This window comes from Zootermopsis nevadensis, unplaced genomic scaffold (genome assembly GCF_977971745.1).
Source record: "Zootermopsis nevadensis isolate Lab colony 2312 unplaced genomic scaffold, Znev_1.0 Znev_ptg000004l, whole genome shotgun sequence".
Lineage (NCBI taxonomy): Eukaryota > Metazoa > Arthropoda > Insecta > Blattodea > Termopsidae > Zootermopsis > Zootermopsis nevadensis.
Window position 1 is genome coordinate 3,671,217 of NW_028259136.1, and position 22,117 is coordinate 3,693,333.

The 22,117-nt window shown below is 36.4% G+C and overlaps 2 protein-coding genes across 9 annotated transcripts in view; one reads left to right on the forward strand and one right to left on the reverse strand.

Moving 5' to 3' along the window:
• LOC110830836 (ATPase family AAA domain-containing protein 2) overlaps positions 1 to 6,440 on the forward strand; it is a 27,574-nt gene extending 21,134 nt beyond the window's left edge. For all 8 annotated transcript variants that reach the window (XM_022066155.2, XM_022066156.2, XM_022066158.2 and 5 more), the window contains one exon: positions 415 to 6,440. In XM_022066155.2, the coding sequence (XP_021921847.1) occupies positions 415 to 477 (63 nt within the window). In that variant the 3' untranslated portion in view covers positions 478 to 6,440. The remainder of the gene's footprint in view (positions 1 to 414) is intronic.
• Positions 4,614 to 15,791, reverse strand: LOC110830837 (meprin A subunit beta). The gene is made up of 9 exons (XM_022066166.2): positions 15,497 to 15,791; positions 14,856 to 14,931; positions 14,013 to 14,142; positions 13,134 to 13,317; positions 12,380 to 12,487; positions 11,947 to 12,067; positions 10,448 to 10,564; positions 8,979 to 9,274; positions 4,614 to 8,106 (listed from the first exon to the last, which is right to left on the reverse strand). Exons 1-9 carry the CDS (start codon positions 15,668 to 15,670, stop codon positions 7,765 to 7,767), a joined length of 1,548 nt encoding a protein of 515 aa, XP_021921858.1. The 5' UTR covers positions 15,671 to 15,791; the 3' UTR covers positions 4,614 to 7,764.
• Positions 15,792 to 22,117: the final 6,326 nt, after the last annotated feature.

The window sequence follows — 22,117 nt, forward strand, 5'->3', positions numbered from 1 at the left end:
TGAAAACAGTTTTGTTCTATTTCATTCAAATATATTTTTTGTGCCAAGTTTAAAAATTATATTTGCCACATTTCTGTAATACCACACATACCTTTCCCTGATATGTCGTATTTGATGATTACATTTAGTGTCTTCGCCCTTCACTGTAGTTTATGTATTGTTTGAATGTTATTTTCCAGTCTTTTATCTGCTGCTTCTGACAGTTTCTGTTTTACAGTGTGGTTTGAACAAGGATCATGCATGTTTGTTTATTCTGCCAAGTTATGTGTGTATCTTAACAACTAACAGTTATTGGTTAATAATACAAAATGTATATGGAACAGTTTAAAATGATCACATTTTGGCAGTTATAATTCGGTTTTTATATCTGAATTTTTGTAAAGCTCTTATTTGTTACTATAATTTTTATTTCAGGAACTTGAAAAAGAACTGAGTCGTTTTGAAGAACACAGTAGTAGCGACATCACTGCCAGTTAATTTGATTCCTAATTTACAACCAAACTGTGTCAAGTGCTCAAGATTGTGTCATGACCACTGCCAATGTACTATCTTCAATTCGTCCAAGCTGTCTTATCTGTTGATCGCTCAGTCAGGCAATGGATGAAGTCCAGTACAGTATTAGCCTCAAATTTAAGGGAATAGGGGCCATTGAGGTTTATAGTTCATAGTATGAAGAGTATAAGCGATGAAAAAGTGTGGACTATGACGTAAGTTACCAGACCACGTGCAATTGCAGGTTACATCATTAATTAATGAAAATATTGGGTTCTGTATGATGTGAGAGAACTTGAGTTGGTTCTATTAATGTCATTATATAGAAGATTGTGGAGATATATAGGTTTATAAGGTTGTGAGTGAAGCAGTCCCATTCTATTTTTGTCATATTTCTGTTAGTTTGTGTTGAAAAAGAAAGCATAGGTCAGAAATATGTAATTGAAAATTTGTGCTCAGGAAATCATTACTTCTAAAATCTAAGGCTGAATCACTGGAAATCTTAAGGGAATGATAGTTGAAGTCCACTGGTCGAAGGTAACAATATATTTAAATGTCGATTGATGTTATGTTATATATCTTTTATTTAGATTTGTCTTCTGTTATATATCTTCCATCATGCAGTTAGATACATTGATATTAATGTGTAGTTCCCTTTGTAATAACTTTTTTAAAAGTATTACCTTGAGACTATTTGGGCTAAATTTAAAACAGGTTATCAGTAATAATCACATGATAGCTGTTTGTACTAACTGATTATTTATAGTGATTTAAAGAAGTTTGTATGGAAAGGAGATAGATAGGTCAAGGCATTTTCTGGCTAGAAATGCAATGCTGAGAACCAGGCTTAGCTTATAATTTAGATGAACTGTTAACTTATTTTTGTGTTTTATTGTGTGAAGTATTTCATAAGCAGGTCAAGTGTCTATTAGGTAACAAAATGGCTTGCTTCTGTCTTCTTGTTCACTGGTATATAATATATTATTTGAATCAACTTGTGATCTCTTAATGACATAGATGTTTTTATTGTGTAATACCTTTAGAAAAGCTAATTTATTGATTCAATTTTAAAATTAGTATGTTTTATAAAAATATATATATACTACAGTTTAGGGAACTTACAGATATCTCTCTCTTTATGTTAAGTAAATGGGAATAAAGTTTGATTTAAAAATTGAAAAATGCTAAGGACTTATTGTAGATGAGAATTGTCATAAGAACAAGATACTTTTATAATATAGTGCAGAAAAGGACTGAGAATTGTCAAATATTGTATGATGTTTTTGAATGTAAGGAGGTGAACACTAAGTTCCAGTTATGTTTATTTTCTGTTTCCTTGATATGATTGAAATTTATACATTAATGGATATTTAATTTGCTATTTAAAGTGTGATTGACCAGCTGCTTCTATTTGAGAGATTATGTTTGATATTATGTCGTCTGCTGCTGATTTTTTTCTAAACTAGATAATTTGGTACCACTTCTTTATTTTCACTTTAAGTAGGATAATTATTTGGGATAAACTGAAGTAGATTGATAAGGATAGCTGCAGCACTTCATAGATAACTAATTTCTTTGCATTTGGAATTGTAAGTTTGAAACAAGGGGACCATTTTTTCTCTCATGCTCTGATTTTGTTGCTGCTGAAAGGCAGTTTCTGTTTTCTGGTTTGTGCCAAACTCATGTGTGTATTGAACTGTGGAGAATGGAAATCATACAACAAAGCAACACGAAACTAGTCAGAGAGCATTTAATAGTTATAAAGTAATTTTAACCTGTACATTCGTTGGATTTCTTGCCATGTACTTTATCCCAGTGAGTGAAATATTCTTCATAACTGCAAAATCCAAAACAAAATTTCAATGTAGTTTCACTGATATACAACAAGCAAAAATGATCAACATTCTAAAACTAAGAAAATGTAAGTTTAACATGCATGCTGTGTGTGCTCCAGTTCCATTTACATACAAATATATGTTCATACTTGTTAGAGGGTTAATGGACACATTTTTGCAATCAGAATAATTTATTTTAAAACAAGTTTAGATTTCATATGTTCAAATTCTTTATAATATGTTGGTCTGATGTTTCCAGTAACTTGTTCAGGATTGGTCACTTGGTTTCTGACATTTGTTGCCTAGCAGATGTCACTACAGTATATTCCGTAAGTTTGAAATAATGGACGGCATTGTAGTTTTGACGTAGCTAATGCAAGATGTGAATTGTTTGTAGTATGACATCATTGTCTGGTAACAGTTCTGTCCCAAAGATGCACGACATGTATTTTACTGCGTACACCCTGGCTTTCAGATGGTCCCTTAGGTAGAAGTCAAGATATGTAAGGTCAGGAGACTGGTGGTCATTCCACTGGTCCCCCACATTCCAGTCCAGTGTTGAGGCAACTGTTCATTTAATCAATTGCAGTTTGTAAGGATACCATTGATTTGTCTGTAAAATGTGGTGAATACTATGAATTTTGACACCCCATTTTTTTGCAGTCATGCAGTGCAGAGATTTCTTTTGGCTGAATGTAAATCTTCTTTGATTCTTCTGTGTTCCATTCGTCTGTAGGATACTAATTTTCTGGTGTCAGATTTAGAATATGTGATTCAGATATTCACTGTACTGTCCATTTTCAGATTTTATTATAAGTGATATGTGTAGATATATATCAGTATTGGAAGTGTTTGTGGAATCGGCCCTTTTAATGTTACAATGTAATCTGACCATTTGCACTGTATCATTGTGGTCATAAACTCACCACCTGACATTGTCCTTTTCTTTTTCATGGCTACTTAAAGAAAATGGTAGCAATTTTAGGATTGGCCCGTCGTGGTTATATTGTATACCAATTTTGTTATAAATATTCCACAATCTTGTTATTTTGGATTTCAGAGAACATGATCAAATAATTATTATTTAATCTGTCAAATGGTAAGAGGCTGGTAAATTTTTTTTTGTATTGACGTAATTTTTGGGTTTGGAATGAAATGAATTTATGTAATCTGAGTTTTGCAGAGATCGTGACAGTCTTACATGTTTATGTTTGAATTATGTATCTATTAATTTATTATTGAACCTGGTGATGGAATAGATGCTTGTGAATTTACATTTTACCAAATTGTTGTGCAAGGTCTACAGAATAAATGTTTATGTGGCTGAAATACAAAGAAACAATGCAAATCTTTGTTAGCAGCCACTTTAATCTATTGCCATGTCATAAGCAATAGCATTAGAGGTGCATGCTTTCAGACATCTGATTACGAGGTTTAGGTCTGTTCATGTGTGTAAAGCCTGATTTGAAAACAAGCTATGTCAGATTTTTTGCGAGGATGTTATGTGATTTGCATTTATTTGTATGGATGCAAAACAGTTGCTGTGGGAAGGTGGATGACATCATGCAGGTTTACCTCGTCTTCAACACTTCTTCGCCTTCCTACACCAGTATGACTGTACTTGTGAAATATTAATGTCAACAAAAATTCAAACAGTGCCTGAACAAATGCATGCATAAGCTTCACATTTCACTGCCACATTTTTATTAATTTGTTATAATTAATACAGAAATTTAGGCACATGTAGACAGAAAAAGCTCTGAAGATGGAGATGTCTGTATCTACCTAAAAGTCCACATAGCTTTACAACTCAGAAAGAGTTGGTAAATAATATTATGCAGCAGACTTTTTATAAATTATGGTATTGCTTACATTCCATTTTGTGAGTTTTTGTTAAACCTATCACCCCCTTATATGTTTTGTAGTTTGTGATTTAAATTGGGGAAGTATTGCAAGCATAAGTCGCTGCTTTTGAAATCCTTGAACGAAGTAAAAGCATTGGCATACGCACATTAAGATGGAGTTCCTTAATGGAAGCCTTTGAAAATGCTTCATCTATCTGGACTGTAAACTGCAGCGTACGCACAATAATGTAATGAAGTTATAGTCTAAGGTTTAGGAGACTGTCTTCCTCCGTAATGATGATTCATACCCATGACTGGTTCTCAGAGCTTCTCGTCCTGGTCCAGGCTGTCAGTCATCACATAATCTGTGTTGTTTAACTGGTTGTTACTGATTTGTCGTTGCTTAGTAGCCCTACTGTGTTTCAGTATGTTGAGTGTCTCATTGTGTTTTTTTTTTTTATACCCAGATCTCAGTGACCTCTTTCACTGTGTGATCCATGTACCCTGCTTTACCAGTCGGTACAATTTTGTTCTTGAAATTTTGGGTGGTTTTTATCAGTGCTGTGTTGGTCACCAGCAGCTTGTCCAGACAAGCCTGGAGAGTGTCTCTTTGTAATATTATAATGCATTACAATAACAAATCAGGTTTTTTTTTCAAGAAGTAATGATACTTGTCACGTTAATGAAATTGTCTTGATGCAGTGATTTAAAATTGACTAAATGTAGATTAAGTACATTTACCAGTGTAGGTTTTTAAGAATACGCATTGGGGAAGAAAAAGGAGATTTAGGAGGGTAGGCCAGTAACCTGTAAGTGAAGTAGGGGGATGGGAAACTAATCCAGTACTTCAGACATTCATTGACTTGTAGAATTATTTCATTGTATGATGTTTTTAGCCAGTAGCACGAAGCGCCAAACTTTTTTTTATCTTTAGGGCAGGCCTACTTAAACAGTCTATATAATATTTGTACATTGCGATTTTCTCTTTTGTAATTCCAGTAGTCATTTAGCACAGGGAAATTTATTGTCAGCGTTTGACAAGTGCTTTAAATATGGAGTCTTCCCTCAATGCTCAAAGTGTGGGTAGGATATATTAGGCATTCATTGTAACCTGATCTCTGCAATTTGAACTCCACTGGTCTTGTTATGTGTAATATTTATAGCTGATATAGATAAATGTAATTTTGTTAGTGATCACCTCCTAATGCCACAGTAATTTCTTTACTGCAAAATTTTTCATTAGTTGTGTAAACTGTCAAAAAACTAACCAAAGATAAATGCTGTATATTAATAATTCTATAGGTAGACGGGCACTGTTGAGACAATTGAAGCTCATATAGTGATGCATCTATCCATAGAGTTTCAAAATTTTTGTAGTAGAAGAAACACACATTACATATTTTATTGGGTATTCAGTGTAAATTTATACATTTCACCAGTTATTCATTTACTAGTCAGGAATGTTGGATTGCATTTCTAAATTTAGATTAAAATTGTATTTAAAATATGTTGCAAGACATTACATTTAGTGGTGTTGGCGATTTGGAATGAAATCTAATACCTCATCATTCTAGGGAAGAAAAAATGATTGCTGTCATTCACTTTCCTTTGCATAACATGTTTGCATCTGGCAACTAAGAGACTGCAATTGAAACTATAGTTAAATGTTTGATTGCATTCTTTTCTTGCAGTAAATCTGACATTGTGCTTCCACGTTGGCTTGCATCTGTCAGAATGATAACAGTTTCTTTCTTCTAATAATGATAATAATAATATTAAAATCACAATGTATCACTGCCACGTGCACGACACTTAAAAATGAGTTCCTTCCCTGTCCCTTCCTGTTTCTCAAACTTTGTACTGTGATTTGCTGTTTGTATGCTACAAGATACTGCCCAGTAATTCCATGATTTAGTTAAATTTAAGGTGAACACAATTTATATTGATATTTATTGAAATGTTTGCTCATTTCTAATAACAACAATTTTACTTTGCTCTGAGCTGCCAAAGCCAAGGGATATGTGCCGTTCAGAAATTTTTCATCAGTTGGTGCTTGGGTGTCTTTTGTGATTATTGCTACCCCAAGTATTAATTTAAGCCTGGGTTAAATTTCTGAATATATTTTGAAATGTAGTTATGTCTTTTCATGGAGTATTGTATTGATGTCCATTGAAAATCATCTACAAAGAATTGTCAACTGCCTTATGAATGATTATCATGTGTGTTATGCATTATAGTGACAAAAAATAAATCAAGTATTTAAATATGATTAGTGATTATCATCATTATACATCCTTCAAATATCTCCTACCTGCAATTTATCACATCCTTTGTCAGAATTAACTTTCAGCTCATATCAAATTTCTTTATTTACATTTCCATATTTTTCTCTTCTTCTTCCGTTTCTTGACCGTTCCTTCGGTCTTTCGGTGCCTAATATTTTCTTCCATTCTTCTCTATTTTCCCATCCTTCTGGAGGTAGTTTCCACACTATCATGATTCTTGTAATTCCAGCGTTCCATCCTGGTCTTGGTCCTCCTCTCTTCCTTCTCTCTTTTGGTTGCCATTTCATAGTCATTTTTGGTAACCTTTCCTCCTCCATCCTTTGCACATGTCCGTACCAAATCAGTTGTCTTTTCTCTATCTCCTCTATTATATCTCGATCCACCCTCATGATTTCTCTAATCCTTTCTTTCCTCACTCCCTCTCTTCTGGATATTCCAGCCGCTCTTCTTAGGAAATCCATTTCCATTATTCTCATCTTATTTTTTTTTGTTCCGAGAGTTGCCATATTTTTCTCAAAATTAGTTTATTAAAATTTGTCCTCATCAATGCTTGTTTGATAATTTAATTTACTTAGGATATGCATTTTAGATTACAGCCTTTCCAAGTCACATTTTATGCGCTAAAGAAGAAGAAATTAGCAAGTGCTGTTGGTAACAAATTATAATAATTTACTTATATAAAGCCCGGTTCTTTTGGGAAGGGGGACTGAAGATCAAAATACAATGTCTCTGCAATGTGGAAATATTTCTAACTTGTTTGACATGTAAGTAGGATGTTAAATAAGTGCATGTGTCATTCTCAGTGTTCACATGATTTAACCTACAAATACTTTGACTTATAAACTGAAAAGTTTGGTTATGTTCATATACAGCTGACCAGAACATGACCGAACTCATCAACACAATACCTATAAGGCAGAATCTCTATAATATGTCATGTCAGGAAATTATAACTGAACTGAATGATACAGATTTCTTGTTTCATTGTTTTATTGCTGCATTCATAACAATATAAAGAAAAACCCTATGATGGATGATTGTTTGCTGAAACATCTAGGGCAGATACAGTGTTCTTGTATCTGAAGATGTGATGGAGAGGCCAATTTTAAGACTTCACAGTTTCAAATGTTCTTGGATTGAATTCTAAGAATTACACATGGGGCCATAATGGTTACATAGCCAAAATATATAATAATAATGAAGATGTTGAATGACTTCAGATGTTGGACCTAAATTTATCTTAAGATATATAAAATCACTGCTTGGAATGGCTGCAAGTCTGTTACTAGTATTTAGCAAACATTGTTCTTATTCAGTAGTGGTCAAAGGTTTCATAAAGTCTTGAGGGAAGATGGTAAAATCGTGAAGTGGTGGCTTCAGAGTGGCGGTGTGGGGCACAGTTTGAGAAATTATCCAGTGGGATGGGATATTTGTGGTTGTTGGAACTGGGGTGTCTGTGACACATAATCCTGTGGCTTCTTCTTCTGAGGTCTTGGTTGTGCTGGTACTACTGCTGTTGAAGGAAAAAGTGGTGTGCAGCTGTTGCTGTGTGGTGCTGGTTGTCTCACAGGGTGTATAGAATATTTCAATGTCATCCAGGCCAATGTTTCCATATGTGCAGGTCTGGTTGAAGCCGGACAGGAAGATCAGCTGGAGAAAAACCATGGTTTTAGATGTGAATGTAAACACTTGAGCAGAGAATCACTTGATTAGTATTGCTATATGACATGTAATAACACACTGATCCAGTCACCCAAACACTCATTTCACATTACAAAGTGTTCTTTGAGCAGTTGCTGTTCAACTGAACAAAACATTTACCATTTACTTTTCTTACACAATGGTTCAATCCTGTCATCACAGAAACTCATAGTTTGACTCTGTCTTGAGATGGGTCAATCCAACTTAAATACACAGAATTTATATGTCTAAGATTTATTGCAGTATTATACTCTGAAAAATGGTTTATTTCTGTGCGATTTTCGAAGAATAATTTTGTATGTATGGTATGTCTTATTTCTCCCATGTGCTACATATTTATATTTTGTCCTTGGGGTTAACATGTAAGTACTATTAATAGCATCATTTTCAACCAATCTGATACCAGTATTTTAAATTAAGACATGTTTCGTTTTTCGGAATATAATCGTGAAAATGTTGGCTTTGTGTGTTATTTACCAGCATTTCGGAGAAACTTTAAGGACTAGGTGAGATTTTAGGTTCTCACGGCGGCGAGTTTAAAGATTCTAGATTGTTGCGACTTGTAGTCTAGTAGAAGGAAAATTACCTTGTTGATGGAGGCAGGTAGCCCCTATAAAACTTTAGTAAACTTCTACCATACTACACGGTGTAAAAACATAAAATACAGCCATAGTTATCTTTAGGACTAGATGGAGGCAGTTTGCTGTTTTAAAAAGCTGGCATCTACCTACAAGTCCACGTGGCGTTAAAATTCAAAAGATTAAATATCGACATCTTCACCAACTTGAGAACCTCAAATTTCATGTGCCACGTATGCTTACCTTGAACGGCCTAGTTACGTACAGTGAAACTTCTACGTGGTTCCACTTTCCTGTGACAGTCTCGTTACCCCATAGCTCGTACATCGTCTCAGGGTCGTAGAATAGTTGAGTGGAGCTGCTGAGGTAAGCCTGCGACAACTTGATGTACATACTGCAGTCTCCTTGCAGCAAGTACCAGAAGCGAACACACCCCATTGGGCCCCTTTTGTCTTGCTCAGATACCCCGTGGAAGTTAACGGACATGAAATATCCAGGAGTGACGCCAGCCTTCTCGAACGACGAATACACATAACCATCTGCATAAAGTTATTTATTAACGGACTTGTGGAACTTAAACAGTAGTAACGTATTCATAACAAAACAATTAAACGATATACTGTCCTTGGCGGATTTGAAGGGTGAAGGCATCCAAGCCAAATCAATTATAGCCTACGGACTTTTAATCAGGGCAATGGCAATGATATGAACTAAATGAGAAAGTGTTATTTATAACAAAGCCATCTGCACCGCACGGGTATTGATCCACAGACTTCGAAACCGATAACTGTATAAACTGGATGATATAACGATAATTTTAAAAGTTTGGAACTGTTTGATATGGATTCCGTTTTCAGGTGTACCCTTATATTTAACAGCTATAACGCCTGAAATCTTCGAATACGGAATATTTTTCGGCTTATCACCGATTTGTATAATGAATTACTGGAACATACGCTCGCCCGCTTGCCAGAGGCGAAATTATGTAATTAGCTGACGAGTATACTTCGGCTTGACGTACTACTTTTCAAAAGCATATTTGTTAATCTAAGGTTTTACTTTGTATTTTTTACGTGAAGAGCGATCTCCACAGATATTCCACTGAAACACTGCCTTGTTCACTGGTGAACCGGAACTCTGTCACAGGGATATAAATTTTTAGTACCTCTTATAAGTTAACCTTATTTTCTTATGGAGTGATACTTGACTCGAATAGGGCAATATCTTTCAGCGGTAAGTAATGCAGTTCCTGCCGTGAGCACACTGTGTATGTATATCATTTTTGGGAAGGAAGACTTTTTAACTTATTTTTAATTCAGATGTACATGGTTCGAGAAATCGGTGTTGATTTCCGTCACATGAAACCGTTCGAGAAATCTCGACTGAAACGCCTGCGTCGACAGCGCTTTGTAGAGTCGCGGAACTAAAACTGTTGTCGGCTTACGGACAGAAGGTGTGAGGGGAGGAGGAGTTGTCGTGGTGACTGTTTTGCTTTCTAAGTGATTTTATGTTATTCTGAAAAATCGTTTAAATAAAATGAATAAGGTAGGAGCATCTAGTACGTTTTACGAATAGCTTGATACTTAAGATCCGATGTCATTTAAGAATTTCTGCCTGGAGACGTAAGACACCAACATAACACTTAGAAATCTCTGTGTTGAACTTTGTAGTTTCTGGGCCAATTACTTTTGGATAATGGTATCACTCAGTACCTGAACTGTTCACTGTCCTCCAACTCCAAACAGACGAGCCTCCGTTCTTGAAACCGCAGGTGTCCTGGTTGAAATTGCAGATCTCGTCGTACGGGAATCCTGGCTTTGGATTGTTACCTGCGAGATACATAACCTGATTAATTCCATGGCAATTGCAAGTGTGAAATTCTCTATTCAAATCCTTTGTTATATAAGTTTGTGGTATGAAGTATGTGGAATATTCCTACAACAATAAGAACTGTTTCTCATGAAATTGTCATTAGCCATTTAAAATCCAGTGGTAAATATAGATACGTACCAATTGCCTTAACAGTAAGTAAATCTGCATTTTCCCCATAGAGTAAGGAATCAAAAAGCCTGAAATTGATTTGCCCCTCCACCTCTTCGTTAAATGCAGTGTCTCTCATAACTGTTCTCACTTTAAAATCTTCTCAGGCCATCACTTGCTGCGGCTGATCGCCCGAGAAGGTTTTATTGAGTTACGTCGCCGCGAAAGGTTCACATCATATGTTCCCACTCTCTCTCGCGCGCTCTCTCATTCTCTTTCTGTCTCTTCTAAAAGTTACGTTTCAGAATCGAGAGAGACTTTTCAGGAAGTTTAATTCTCTTTATATATATATACAATTTAATATAAACCTAAAATGTGAAATTCTGCTTCTGCCAGGAATCAATCAACCTACAACCAGGTCAGGGTCTTTACTGTCGATCACGGCTTCAGAGTTTGGTAAGTCTTAAATATTGCAAATAATATATTTTAAAGCAAATACTTATAAAATGGTATAATGAAGATCGACATTCTTAATTTGTCCAGGCTATTTAGGCATATCTTCAATTAGACGTCTGCTCCATCTCACCAATTGTGCCTCACGAAGGCAATCCTCATGAATCTGTCGTATTGTTATGTTTCTAGTGCATGGAGAGGTTTTAACGGTTCTCTTGAGTAGGTTACACAAAAATTAATGTGTAACCTACTATCTGTTTCAGCAGAGAATTGACTTGACCTTGAAGTCATGATGTCATGCTGAATGGTGTCTTAAAAAATTGTTTATTACTAAAAGTGGTCCCATTGTTTGAACAAACTTGGGTGTGTTACTCGACTAATGTGTTAAATTATGTAAACTATGAAATAATCAAAATACAATAATGACAAGAAACACCAAAAAGGAAGACAACTAATGGAGAACAGAGAATTCTATACATCGTATCAGGACGGCTGTGCACCTGCAGAAATCGGTGTTTCTGTTCGAAGGTCGATTCAGTTCTACTCTCAGACAGACCGTTCAAGACCACGGCGTCATAACTCAGGATACCACAGTCCACAGATAACAAGAATTTATAAAATAATGTTGGTAGTTGAGCAGGGAATTGTGAGCAGGGAACAATGGAAGAAAACAACAGAATACGAAAGAATGAAAGCTTAGGAATGTGAGGAAGAGTGAGAAAAGAATTAAAACAAGAAAGAATGATAGAAGAACATGCAAAATTGTATTTTGTATTACCCTTGCACTGGTACAGTTTCTGAATGCGACGAATGTCGCTGGCACTGAGGCCCGGCTTCTTCCAGATCGGCCCGATCACCACACCCGGCTTCTTCGCTTGTACCGTAGGCGACACGCCATCCTGCAAAGGATTATGGGATTTCACTTGTGTGCGTATACATCGCGCTATAATTTACTGACAGATGGTGCTAACAAAGCTTTACTCTGTCTTAACATTTCCAGTGTAGAAAAAGATAAATGTGATCTGAGGTTCTCACGGCAAGTGGCTGTCTCTGCGTTGTTGCACCGTGAAGTCAGGAAACACTTGACTGACGTTTCAGAGGTGATTGCTGCTTCCGTTATCAGTTATGGTGATGAGACAGAGATGGTAATGAAACTTAGGTGAATGTAGCTGACACATATGTTATCCTTGAAGTTTGTAGGGTATACGTACCTTGGAGAAAGCATATTCGTCATACATCATTATGGACTTGTAGTCGAAATTCTCGTTGAGTGTGTCGACAGTGGACTGGTCGTGTTTGGCGAAAGCTGATGCAAAACCCTGCACGTGAAACGTCGAAAGAAGTTAATTACAGCCCAAGAAAGTAGTAGGATAATTATTTAAAAAAAATTAACGGTCAATTTATATAGGCCTACTTCCGCCATATCTGTTATCTCACTGATAGTTTAATTTGAAATGCACCTGATTTGAATTTCGGCTATTCTGAGGATTTCATCGGCCTCTGAAGGAGCACAAACCTTACCCTGATACATTTTTCTTTTCATCGCTGTATTATCTTCTTGGTACACACTCATTTCTCCACTGGATGCTATGACCTAGCTGATTAAGTCGTACTGCAGCTGGTGTGGAGTACAAAATATAATTCCTTAGTTTCTGTAACTAATCCGTAGTGTGTAGAATGATTCCAATATTTCACTTGTGCTCTGTGCCCAATCACCACGCCAAGATGGCGCGAGTGAAACTGATATTGCTACTATGTATAGGCGAGTAGTTTGTTTCGGCTGCTTTGCCCCCCAAGAACATAATTCCCTCCAGGAAACTACCGCGATGGGTTCTTAAATTAAACCACGGCCACTTTCTTAGAAATCATTTACAGTTGTTATTTGTTGATAATGCTGCCATTGGACGATAAATGGTATGTCACTGACAGTATAGTTAAATAAACCACGTGATTTGTAACACTTACGGAGATGATGTTGCTCCAGTACACGTAAATCCAGCTGTCGCGATCCGGACGGTTCATCTCGTGCCAGAATCCAATCGCGTGTCCCAGTTCGTGGATCACAATTCCCAGGTACCAGCATCGCTGTCCAAGCGATAGACGTTGTTCACCATTCCCCGTGCGTCCCACTGGGGACCAGCAGGCCCCACTGAGCAATACGTCACACATATTACTGGCTTCACTTTCTTGCTTTAAAACTGAAGAGTTGTGAAACCGTATACATGTACGCGTGTGTGTTTCCCCTAATAACTTTTAAACTTCGGATTGGCTTCATACCGCTAAAGTCATCCAGCCGTTTAATTCTTAATTCCCATTAAAATCATAAAAGCCACGCGAATCGCTGAGGTGAAAGCATTGTACAGGATAACAAAATGGTCGTCGCACCACACGATTTTACGTTGTGTTTTTTGGCAAGAATCTGTTTTCAGTAGCCGTGAAGATGTTTTAAATTTAATTAATTTTATTAAGAAATACCTCAAGTTTTGTAATTTAAGCGCGATTTATAAAGACACTGCTGCAATAAATTGCATTACTCTTCAACACATAAAAATATTATTTTCGTTAACTTCTACGGGTCTTAGGCTACCCTAATTGGTATAATAATCTGTTTTGTAGGATTTATTTGTTAGGGAATGGGCTAATCGTAAGGCTTCTACATACACAGAACCACCTAACTTACACGTAAATACATTTACACTCTGAATGGGGTTCGAACCCAATACCGAACGAGTGTTATATCTCTCACACTGTTTATCGAAACCAGAATTGTTTACAGAAAGTTTCTTAAAGGGAAGTAAAATTTAATTAGAAGTTTGTGGTTTCTGTTAACGCAGACATTATTACCTGTCCGGATTGAAGAAAATGTTGACGTAATTTTTTTCGCCCGTCCATTCTTTGAATCTGATACAAGAATGCTGATGATAATGGTCCATTGCCTTCATTAGTATCTCGCACTGAGGAGATTCTGGACACCCTGAAATGACACATAAATACGACGAGAAATGTAAAGTAGCTCTAGTTTCATTTTCGGCTTTTCTTGCCGAGCAACTAATGCTTTGAGACAATATTTTTTTGCAGATATTTTTTTCTATTTAATTATAACATGATTCGACCTCAAACTTCGACAAAAGTTCGAAATTTTTGTGTGGCATTCTCTCATCCTTTTATTGCATGTGCTACTTCATGTCGTCTTGCTTGTATATCATCATATTTATCATCATTCAATTCAAAACAAATCCCAGTGTACTTAAAACACGAAAATGAGATGGAAGAAAGATATATAGAAAAAATACATTAATTCCCGTTTTGTAAAAGAGAGTCATTTTTATAAGAGTCGTTTGTTAAGAGGAAATCAGTTAAAATAATTAAAAGACAATATTAAAAATACGGTGATTTCTGATAAAATTTATGCAAGTATGGTGTGATGAGAAGTAAATATAGTATAATACACGTGTCTTATGTATTAATTTTAATTCAATGGAACGAAGTAGAAAGTAGGAAGCAATTAAGACGTGATATTCAAAATAAAACTATTTGAATGAGGATGGTCGGCCTTCGGTCTAGGATTTTAACCCCAGGTTTCCCGTATGTGAAGTGCGGGTGGCAGCCACTGAACCGCAGCGTTCGGTAGAATAAGATTTACAATGACTGTTGTAAAACTTTATTCAAAGAAGTGATTCAACTTACCGACATCATCTTCTGTTTTATATATGACTGTTCCATATTGCCATAGCAGTTCCGGGTCAGCAACTGCGTTTTTCATCTATAAAACAAACGAACATACATTACGTTTTCGATTACTAGTGCAGTTTATCTGAGAAGATCAAGGAACTGAGTCAGATCTCTGCCTTCTGCGCCCACTATTTCACCCACTGAAGTGCAGATGTATTTATCCATTCATTCGTGAGTTATTCAACGACGCTGTCAGTAGCTTAGACTGCATAACATCGAATGATAAAGTGTTTGATGAATAATAAATTGGAAAGGATACGGAAGAAATGCGCTATCCTCCCGTTTGCCTTGCAGCACTGAGAAAAACCACGAACAACCTAACTCAGGACATCTGGTCTCCTAGTCGAGATCTGAACCAGGGATCTTCCGAATACAAAGCAGGAGTAGTGCCAAATCGGTTGCGACGGTTGATTTTGGCTACCGTCATCAGGGCGATCGCCCTGATGATGGATGCAGCAAGGACCTCTGAAACGACGGTGCAAAAACCCAGAAGACAGCCATCTTCATACTCGCCACTGTGAGAACGTGAAATATCACACAGTACCAACTAATATTTATGTAAAATAGCACACGTGGTAATCTAGTTTGATACTTACGTCCACGCTAGGAACGATATCTCCTTCGAAAAACCCTCTGTTGTAGAGTCCAGCGTCGGTGCCCGGTCCAATAGGGTGATATTTCCCTTTCAGTGGATTACCACTGAATGTGGGAAGGATATACATCAGGCAGGATATTCTTAGACCCAGTACGAAGCCCTCTTTAAGTTCCATTGTGTCAAACTCCGGATATTACGTTTGCAACAGAGAGGAGCTATTAAAACATTCAAATAAAATATCACGGTTCATAAAATTGTAGATTATAAATTATTTTAAAAAAAGATCGCGTCCTCGTTTACACTTGAACAAATTCTGTCGTGATTTCCCATAGGAACTTCTGTATTTATATGTCTCGCGAGTCATGACCATGCAGGGCGCATGTGTAATAAGCACCTCGTCTGACGCAAAGGCTGGTTCGATGAACTGATTTCACAATGAATTTTAAATATCAGAACTTCGCATCCCTGTGCAGAATATTAGAACGAAATTAAGAAAATAAGGTCAACAATTTAGTCATTATACTTCCTTACGTCGCTCTGAATGGAACTGTGCTTTAATTAGTGTTTGGGCAAGTTAGAGACGAGACGGGACACCCTCTGCGTGGGAGTGGCGCATAATTTTACATGTCAATTGTCGTCGATTTACATAAATGTGATCTTAAAGACATGGTCACTCACAAATCTATTCTTTCAAATTTCAGAATATGTAAGCATCAATCAAATATGACCCCCCCCCCAAAAAAAAAAAAAAAAGAGGTTATCCCATCAGTATCTGACTAAAAACATTTCTGATATCCAGGCCTTTTCACGGTCTTTTATGAATTCTGATGCATTTCATAATTTGCACTCTTTATTAAATGTTAGTGTGATAAAATTAAGGAGGATGGAATAGGCGGGGAATGTGGTATAAATAGAAGAGTTGAAAATTGAATATATTTTTCGTTCGCAATCTAAAGGAAAGCGATATGTAGGGAGACCTAGACGTAAATGTAAGGGTAATATTAAAATGTGTCTTAAAGAGAGTAGAAAGATTTGAACTGGATTCAGTATAAGAATGGTAACAGTAATGTACCTTCGGATTCCATAAAAGATGAGGAATTTCATGACTAATTGAGCAACTATTAGGTTCTCAGGAAGAAGTATAGTCCATAAAGGAACCTACACGAAAATGAACTGGCTACTCTAGTGAAATTTTCACCTTGACTATACCTTGATTTTAACATTATGAAAAAAAACAGGGCTTTATTTTTCTACAAGAAACGCGTAGAGTAGATGTGTCAGTATCAATGTTTTTGGTGAATTTGCCTTAGGATAATATTGAACCATTAAATATCTGCCGTTGGGTCTACATGTTTCATTTTTGCTATCCATGTAAATTATTTGCCTTTTGCACCAACGAGCGAATCACACTTTGGAAAGAATTGCTCTTAGGTTTTATGAAAATGGTTACATCAGTTACAACAGTTCGTGATAAGTGTCTTCCGACTTCATCTTGCATCTTCCATCAAACTGAATTCTACGTTACATAAATGGTGTTGGATAATGTTTCGACACTCTCCTTTCGGGGCAGGGAGCATGACAGTGAATAATTTATCAGTCGGAGTACAAAGACTGAGCTAGCATTGTTCTCTTCAAGTCTCTGACACAAAACATGGCATATTAGTATTCTGTGTGTCACACAGTATATACTTTCTTTTCTGGAATTTTCCACTCCGAAAGAGAATTCTCGTAATGATTCAGTCTACTGAATAGAATTAGAATTTGTAGTCTTAGCGGGAATAAGATTTACGAATCCCAAAAATTCCTGGCAGAGTATATTTATTCACTGGCGAAATTGGCGTATTTAGGGTCTATGTATACATTAATATAGGCCTATATTCCTTAAGGGAGATCCGTGCAAACTTTTGGATCAGAAGTCCAAATTCGTGGATATATTTCACTTTTCCTGATGAACCTCTAGGGTAAACATAGGCAAATATCGGGACGACAACCCCACGTCGCTTTGTAACCCAGAAGACAGTCGTTCATACTCGTCACCGTGAGAATCTGAAGTATAAGATGTTTTGAAATTTCCTTAATGGCAGGCTACCCAACTACCATTTATGTATGCCGGGTATATGTAGTTCATCTTATAAATCACAGTATGAATACGAACTAACGTCTTGGTGTGACATATACGAGTGCTTTGAAGGATGTTTATCGTATTACGAGGACTCACACTGGCACATAAAGATGAGGCTGTTCGAAGCAGACGTCACATATTTTTTTAGCTGTTGAATTTTAGTGATGAATATTTTAAATCCAGCGTCTGTAACAGTAAAAAATACACTAGAGAAGTGGCAATAAATTTATCGTTTGATGATCCATATTTGGAATAACCTATTACTTCTATTTGCTCAGAATTATTTGGAAAGCAAATCACATGTCACATAAAATTCAGTTAATTTATTATAAAATTTTATTTAAGGAACTCCTTAGCCAAATAAAAAGAACCTATTCAGAGATGCTGAGCAAAGTAAGCCTATACTTTTTACAAATTAATGCTGTAGGCCAATATCGTGTGACTCATCGCCCTGATAATGGAGGCAGCAAACATATTTGAAATGAAGATCAATTTCTACCAGACTACATGGCGTAGTATGCCAGAAGACAGCTGTTTTCATAATCGTCGCCGTGATAACCTGAAATCTCCCTCAGGAATTTATTAATTTAAGATAAATTGCCGTAATAAGTCGAATGTAAAGATTCAGAAGTTTGCATGCTCAGACATTTTGCACTCGATGTAACAAAGAAAGGCCTATATAATGCATTGTACTACTTGATTTAGGTTTCTTGCGGATTGATTTTCAGAAATCATTCTCTATGACTTGTATCTCGTTTTAACGAACCAATCAGACGGGTAAGAGTGACATTTCTGCTCTTTCACATGTATACTATGACAAGTGACGCACACATGCGTTCACTATATGAAGAGGCAATAAAATTTGAAAACACTTCGTTTGGCAAACTTGACACAGCATTTTGACCCAATCATAAAGCCATTATATTATTTGAGGTTGAGTATGCTCTAAATACAATATGGGTGCAGCCTACGGGGCAATGCATTGACCTATAGTACGGCTTTATTACGTCAGTTTCTGACATGCAGGAATTAATGGTATTTTTCGTTGCTTTGTTGTCTCGAGAAGTCACATACCCCTGTTCCTATGCCGCTTAATAGATTTATGACACTATAGATCGATAGGAAAATTCGATTAAAGTTGCGGACAAAAATCAAAATGGGGACTGAGCATGAACTGAAGTCTGTAATTATATTCGTCTGAAGAGGCAAACGAAAGTGTGAAACATCTCGTTCAGAACATCCTGTCCCAGAACAGGTTTTTAACAATTTTGTAGTCTAGAGCACATCCGTTCTATCATACATTTCCGCGACAAAGCTGATACCTGACCCCATCTTACACAGAACTGCCACAGCACATATTGATGAAAAGGTAAATCATTTCATACATGAAGATTATTTCTTTAAGGCTTAAATTTGAAGACTTGTGACGATGGTGTATCATTCAAACAAGTTTTTAGACATTACCCGTAATCCTATTTTTAATTATACGACGTTTCGGAGACTGGAATTTGTCTCCAGTCCTCAGGCAAAACCTACTCTGCTGGACTCAATCGCTTTCCAGAGATAAGGGCCCAAACTATTATTATTTATTATGATCAAAATTGTTTATGTATGACCGGCCATTTCTTAAAACAACAGAAGTTTGATTTGACCTTCGTGTGAAATTTGTATTGCGCTGAAAAGGTCAATATTGAATTCACCCTACAATTTTCAGTGAACACCCCCCCCACCCAGTAACAAGTTTAACCTAAATTCCTTAAATGATTTCACAGATTACATTTGCGGCTAAACGTACATTCGGGTCTTACCCATTGTGCACTTCATGTAAAGAAAGTACGAAAGACGAAGAATGAAATTAAGAAGTAGTTTATTTGCTGTAGAGTGTGTACAGACAAACAAGAGCAGTATGTCTGCCGTTTGCAAAACAGCTGAAATGAGACCTTGCTGGCATTTAATTTGTGTTCATAAAACATGTGTGTCATAAGGACATGCGACCCATGTGATTATGTCATAGACTCTTAAACACAATCTCAGCCTTCTGGGGTAGCTGTGAGCAAATGCACAGTAGAACTGTGTAGAAGACATCAGGATCCACGCGCCACATGTTGGTACAAAGAAAATTAATGGCGAGGCGTCGTGTGATTTAGGGTTCCGAAGGAATAGGCCTCCTAAGTAAGAATATTTTAATAGGTGTTCATAAATTACTTTCCGGTCGACTTTTCTTACCCCAGACCAACCGTTCAGAACACAAATTATACGTGACAACTTTTTAGTACTTTTACTTGTTTAATTTTTACAGATTTGTTATATTTTATGCTCTCTGAAGCTCAGCAAACCAAGATACAAATATTACGTTATTATTATTTAGTGTTCTGTCTGACAACAGGTCCGTTGTTCTGCCCAAAAAGAGTTCGCCAGTTTTCCATATTCTCAGCTTCTCGTTTTAATTCCTGAAACTTCATCTTCTTTAAAAGTTTGTCTACAAAATAGGCCTTCCTTTTATTTTAGTCTCAAATGTCAAATTAGCATGATTGTAGCAATAACTTTATGGGACTTTCCTAATTTCATAATAGTCTACTCGGAAAAATCTTTGACAACTTAAATATTTCCTGCTTTTCCAATTTTATTTTATTACTGCTGTAAATTTCACTCTTAACCTTGGATATCTATGTAATGTGTGTTGGAAATGCTTATTGACATCCATATGTAAATACACTTTGTTTTACTTAAAAAGGTACACCTCAAATAGGTTATGATTATTTATAATCTTGCACAAGGAGGGATTATTAGTCTATATTCACATTACTTGCACCTGCAAATCAGCTGAAATAAAATGTATCAGAATAAACAAAATTAAAAACAAAGATATATATATATATATATTTAGCTCCTTATATATAATCAATTTCAAAATTTAGACTATTTTAACAGAATAGACGTTTCCACACATTTAAATGCTGCAATCAATTTTGGGGTATGTACAGTATGACACAGCAACTACATAATTGACAATGCCAGACTTGGATAAGATTCGTCTCGTTTTCACCTGAAAATGATCAGTCAGTATTCAAACAGGTTGTTTCATTATGCATGTAATAGTGAGACTGTGATATCACGTCTTAGAATTAAACAAGTTGCCTAATATGATTCATAAACTTAGCGATTTGCATTGAAAGCATTTAAAATCAAAGTAAGAGTCATAACTAATTCCTGGTACTTTGCGCTGTTTGGAGTACAGCGTTGAAGTGTAATGCACATGCTTCAGGACGCTGTTCTAGATATGTGAGTTCATATTTAAAATAATCTGGGTTAAATGTTCCAATTGCACAAATGCGAGCTGATACCGTCCGCGTGGCGTTACAACACGTCCTTCCTACTTGCTGTCGCTGCATTTACGATTTTCCAGATACTAGGACTATTAAATGAGACATGGATGCAAGGACCAATCCCGTTCTCATATTTTGATATTGACATTTTTATTCGTGACACATTGTCGTTCGACAGTCTCCAATCTGGCCGTAAAATTTCCGACCCGCTCCTATCACTTTTAGTACGAAAGTGACATAAGTTTATACGCTGAGGAAATACGTCAAGCATCTTTCTCTACAGAACTGGACAAGACAGTCTTCAGAGTTTAATTATTTTGAGCACCTTATTTGAGTATTTATAGGAAGATGCTTGCTGCGTTTGGGCAATGAGTTATTCATCTCTCTGATGATGAAGGCAGCAAGTACCTTTTAAACGCGGGTAAACTTTTACCAGACTGCGAGGAACAACATCACAGAAGACAGCCATCTTTCAGTAATGAATGATTGTCAAATAGAGAAAGAATGCAAACATTTAAAGGAAAACACAGATTTTGTTCCATCTTTATTTTAGGGCGATCAAGTGAAATAGGATAAGACGGGCGGAGCATGTAGCACGCATGGGACGGAACTGAAATTACTACAAGTTTATAGTCGGAAAAATTAATGGGAAAGTGGGTATTTATTTTGCTTAGCCTGCGATCCAGAAACTGTTAACACGTTCAAGAAACGTTATAAATTAACATATTTTTTTAGTTTATCTGTTTGTGCATAAACAGAACCAAAGAACAAGAACTGTGTTTTGGATTTCCCTGACTAGAGTTCTTACTATGCCGATAACTGTTATATATAAGCATGTTGTGACGTCATTCTGGCCTTCCGCGGACAGATGGGACCAGCCCACAAATGGGTGGACACAGAGCAGAAGGAATTAGATTATGTCGGGAAATGCATTGCCCCATCAAGAATTGTAAGCTCTGTTTTCTTGGGCAGACCTTACCAACTGCTTAGGTTAGACCTATATATCACGAAGGAAACAATGCCAAGCCTCATTCGCATTGCCATACGTATGCCGAGGCTCGAACTCAGAACCTCACTAATACAAATTTTTAGTACTTAGTACAACACCGCGAAGTTCATTATTTTAGTTCGCGAATTTGCGACACATTGCACGATTTATTTCTGATTGTACGTT

Coding starts and splice junctions, on each gene's coding strand:
- LOC110830837 (XM_022066166.2), bottom strand. CDS start 15,670: ATGGAACTTAAAGAGGGCTTCGTACTGGGTCTAAGAATATCCTGCCTG. Junction 9,275..10,447: donor GAGGACAGTGAACAGTTCAG/GTACTGAGTGAT, acceptor AACTTTATGCAG/ATGGTTATGTGTATTCGTCG. Junction 8,107..8,978: donor ACGTAACTAGGCCGTTCAAG/GTAAGCATACGT, acceptor GTTTTTCTCCAG/CTGATCTTCCTGTCCGGCTT.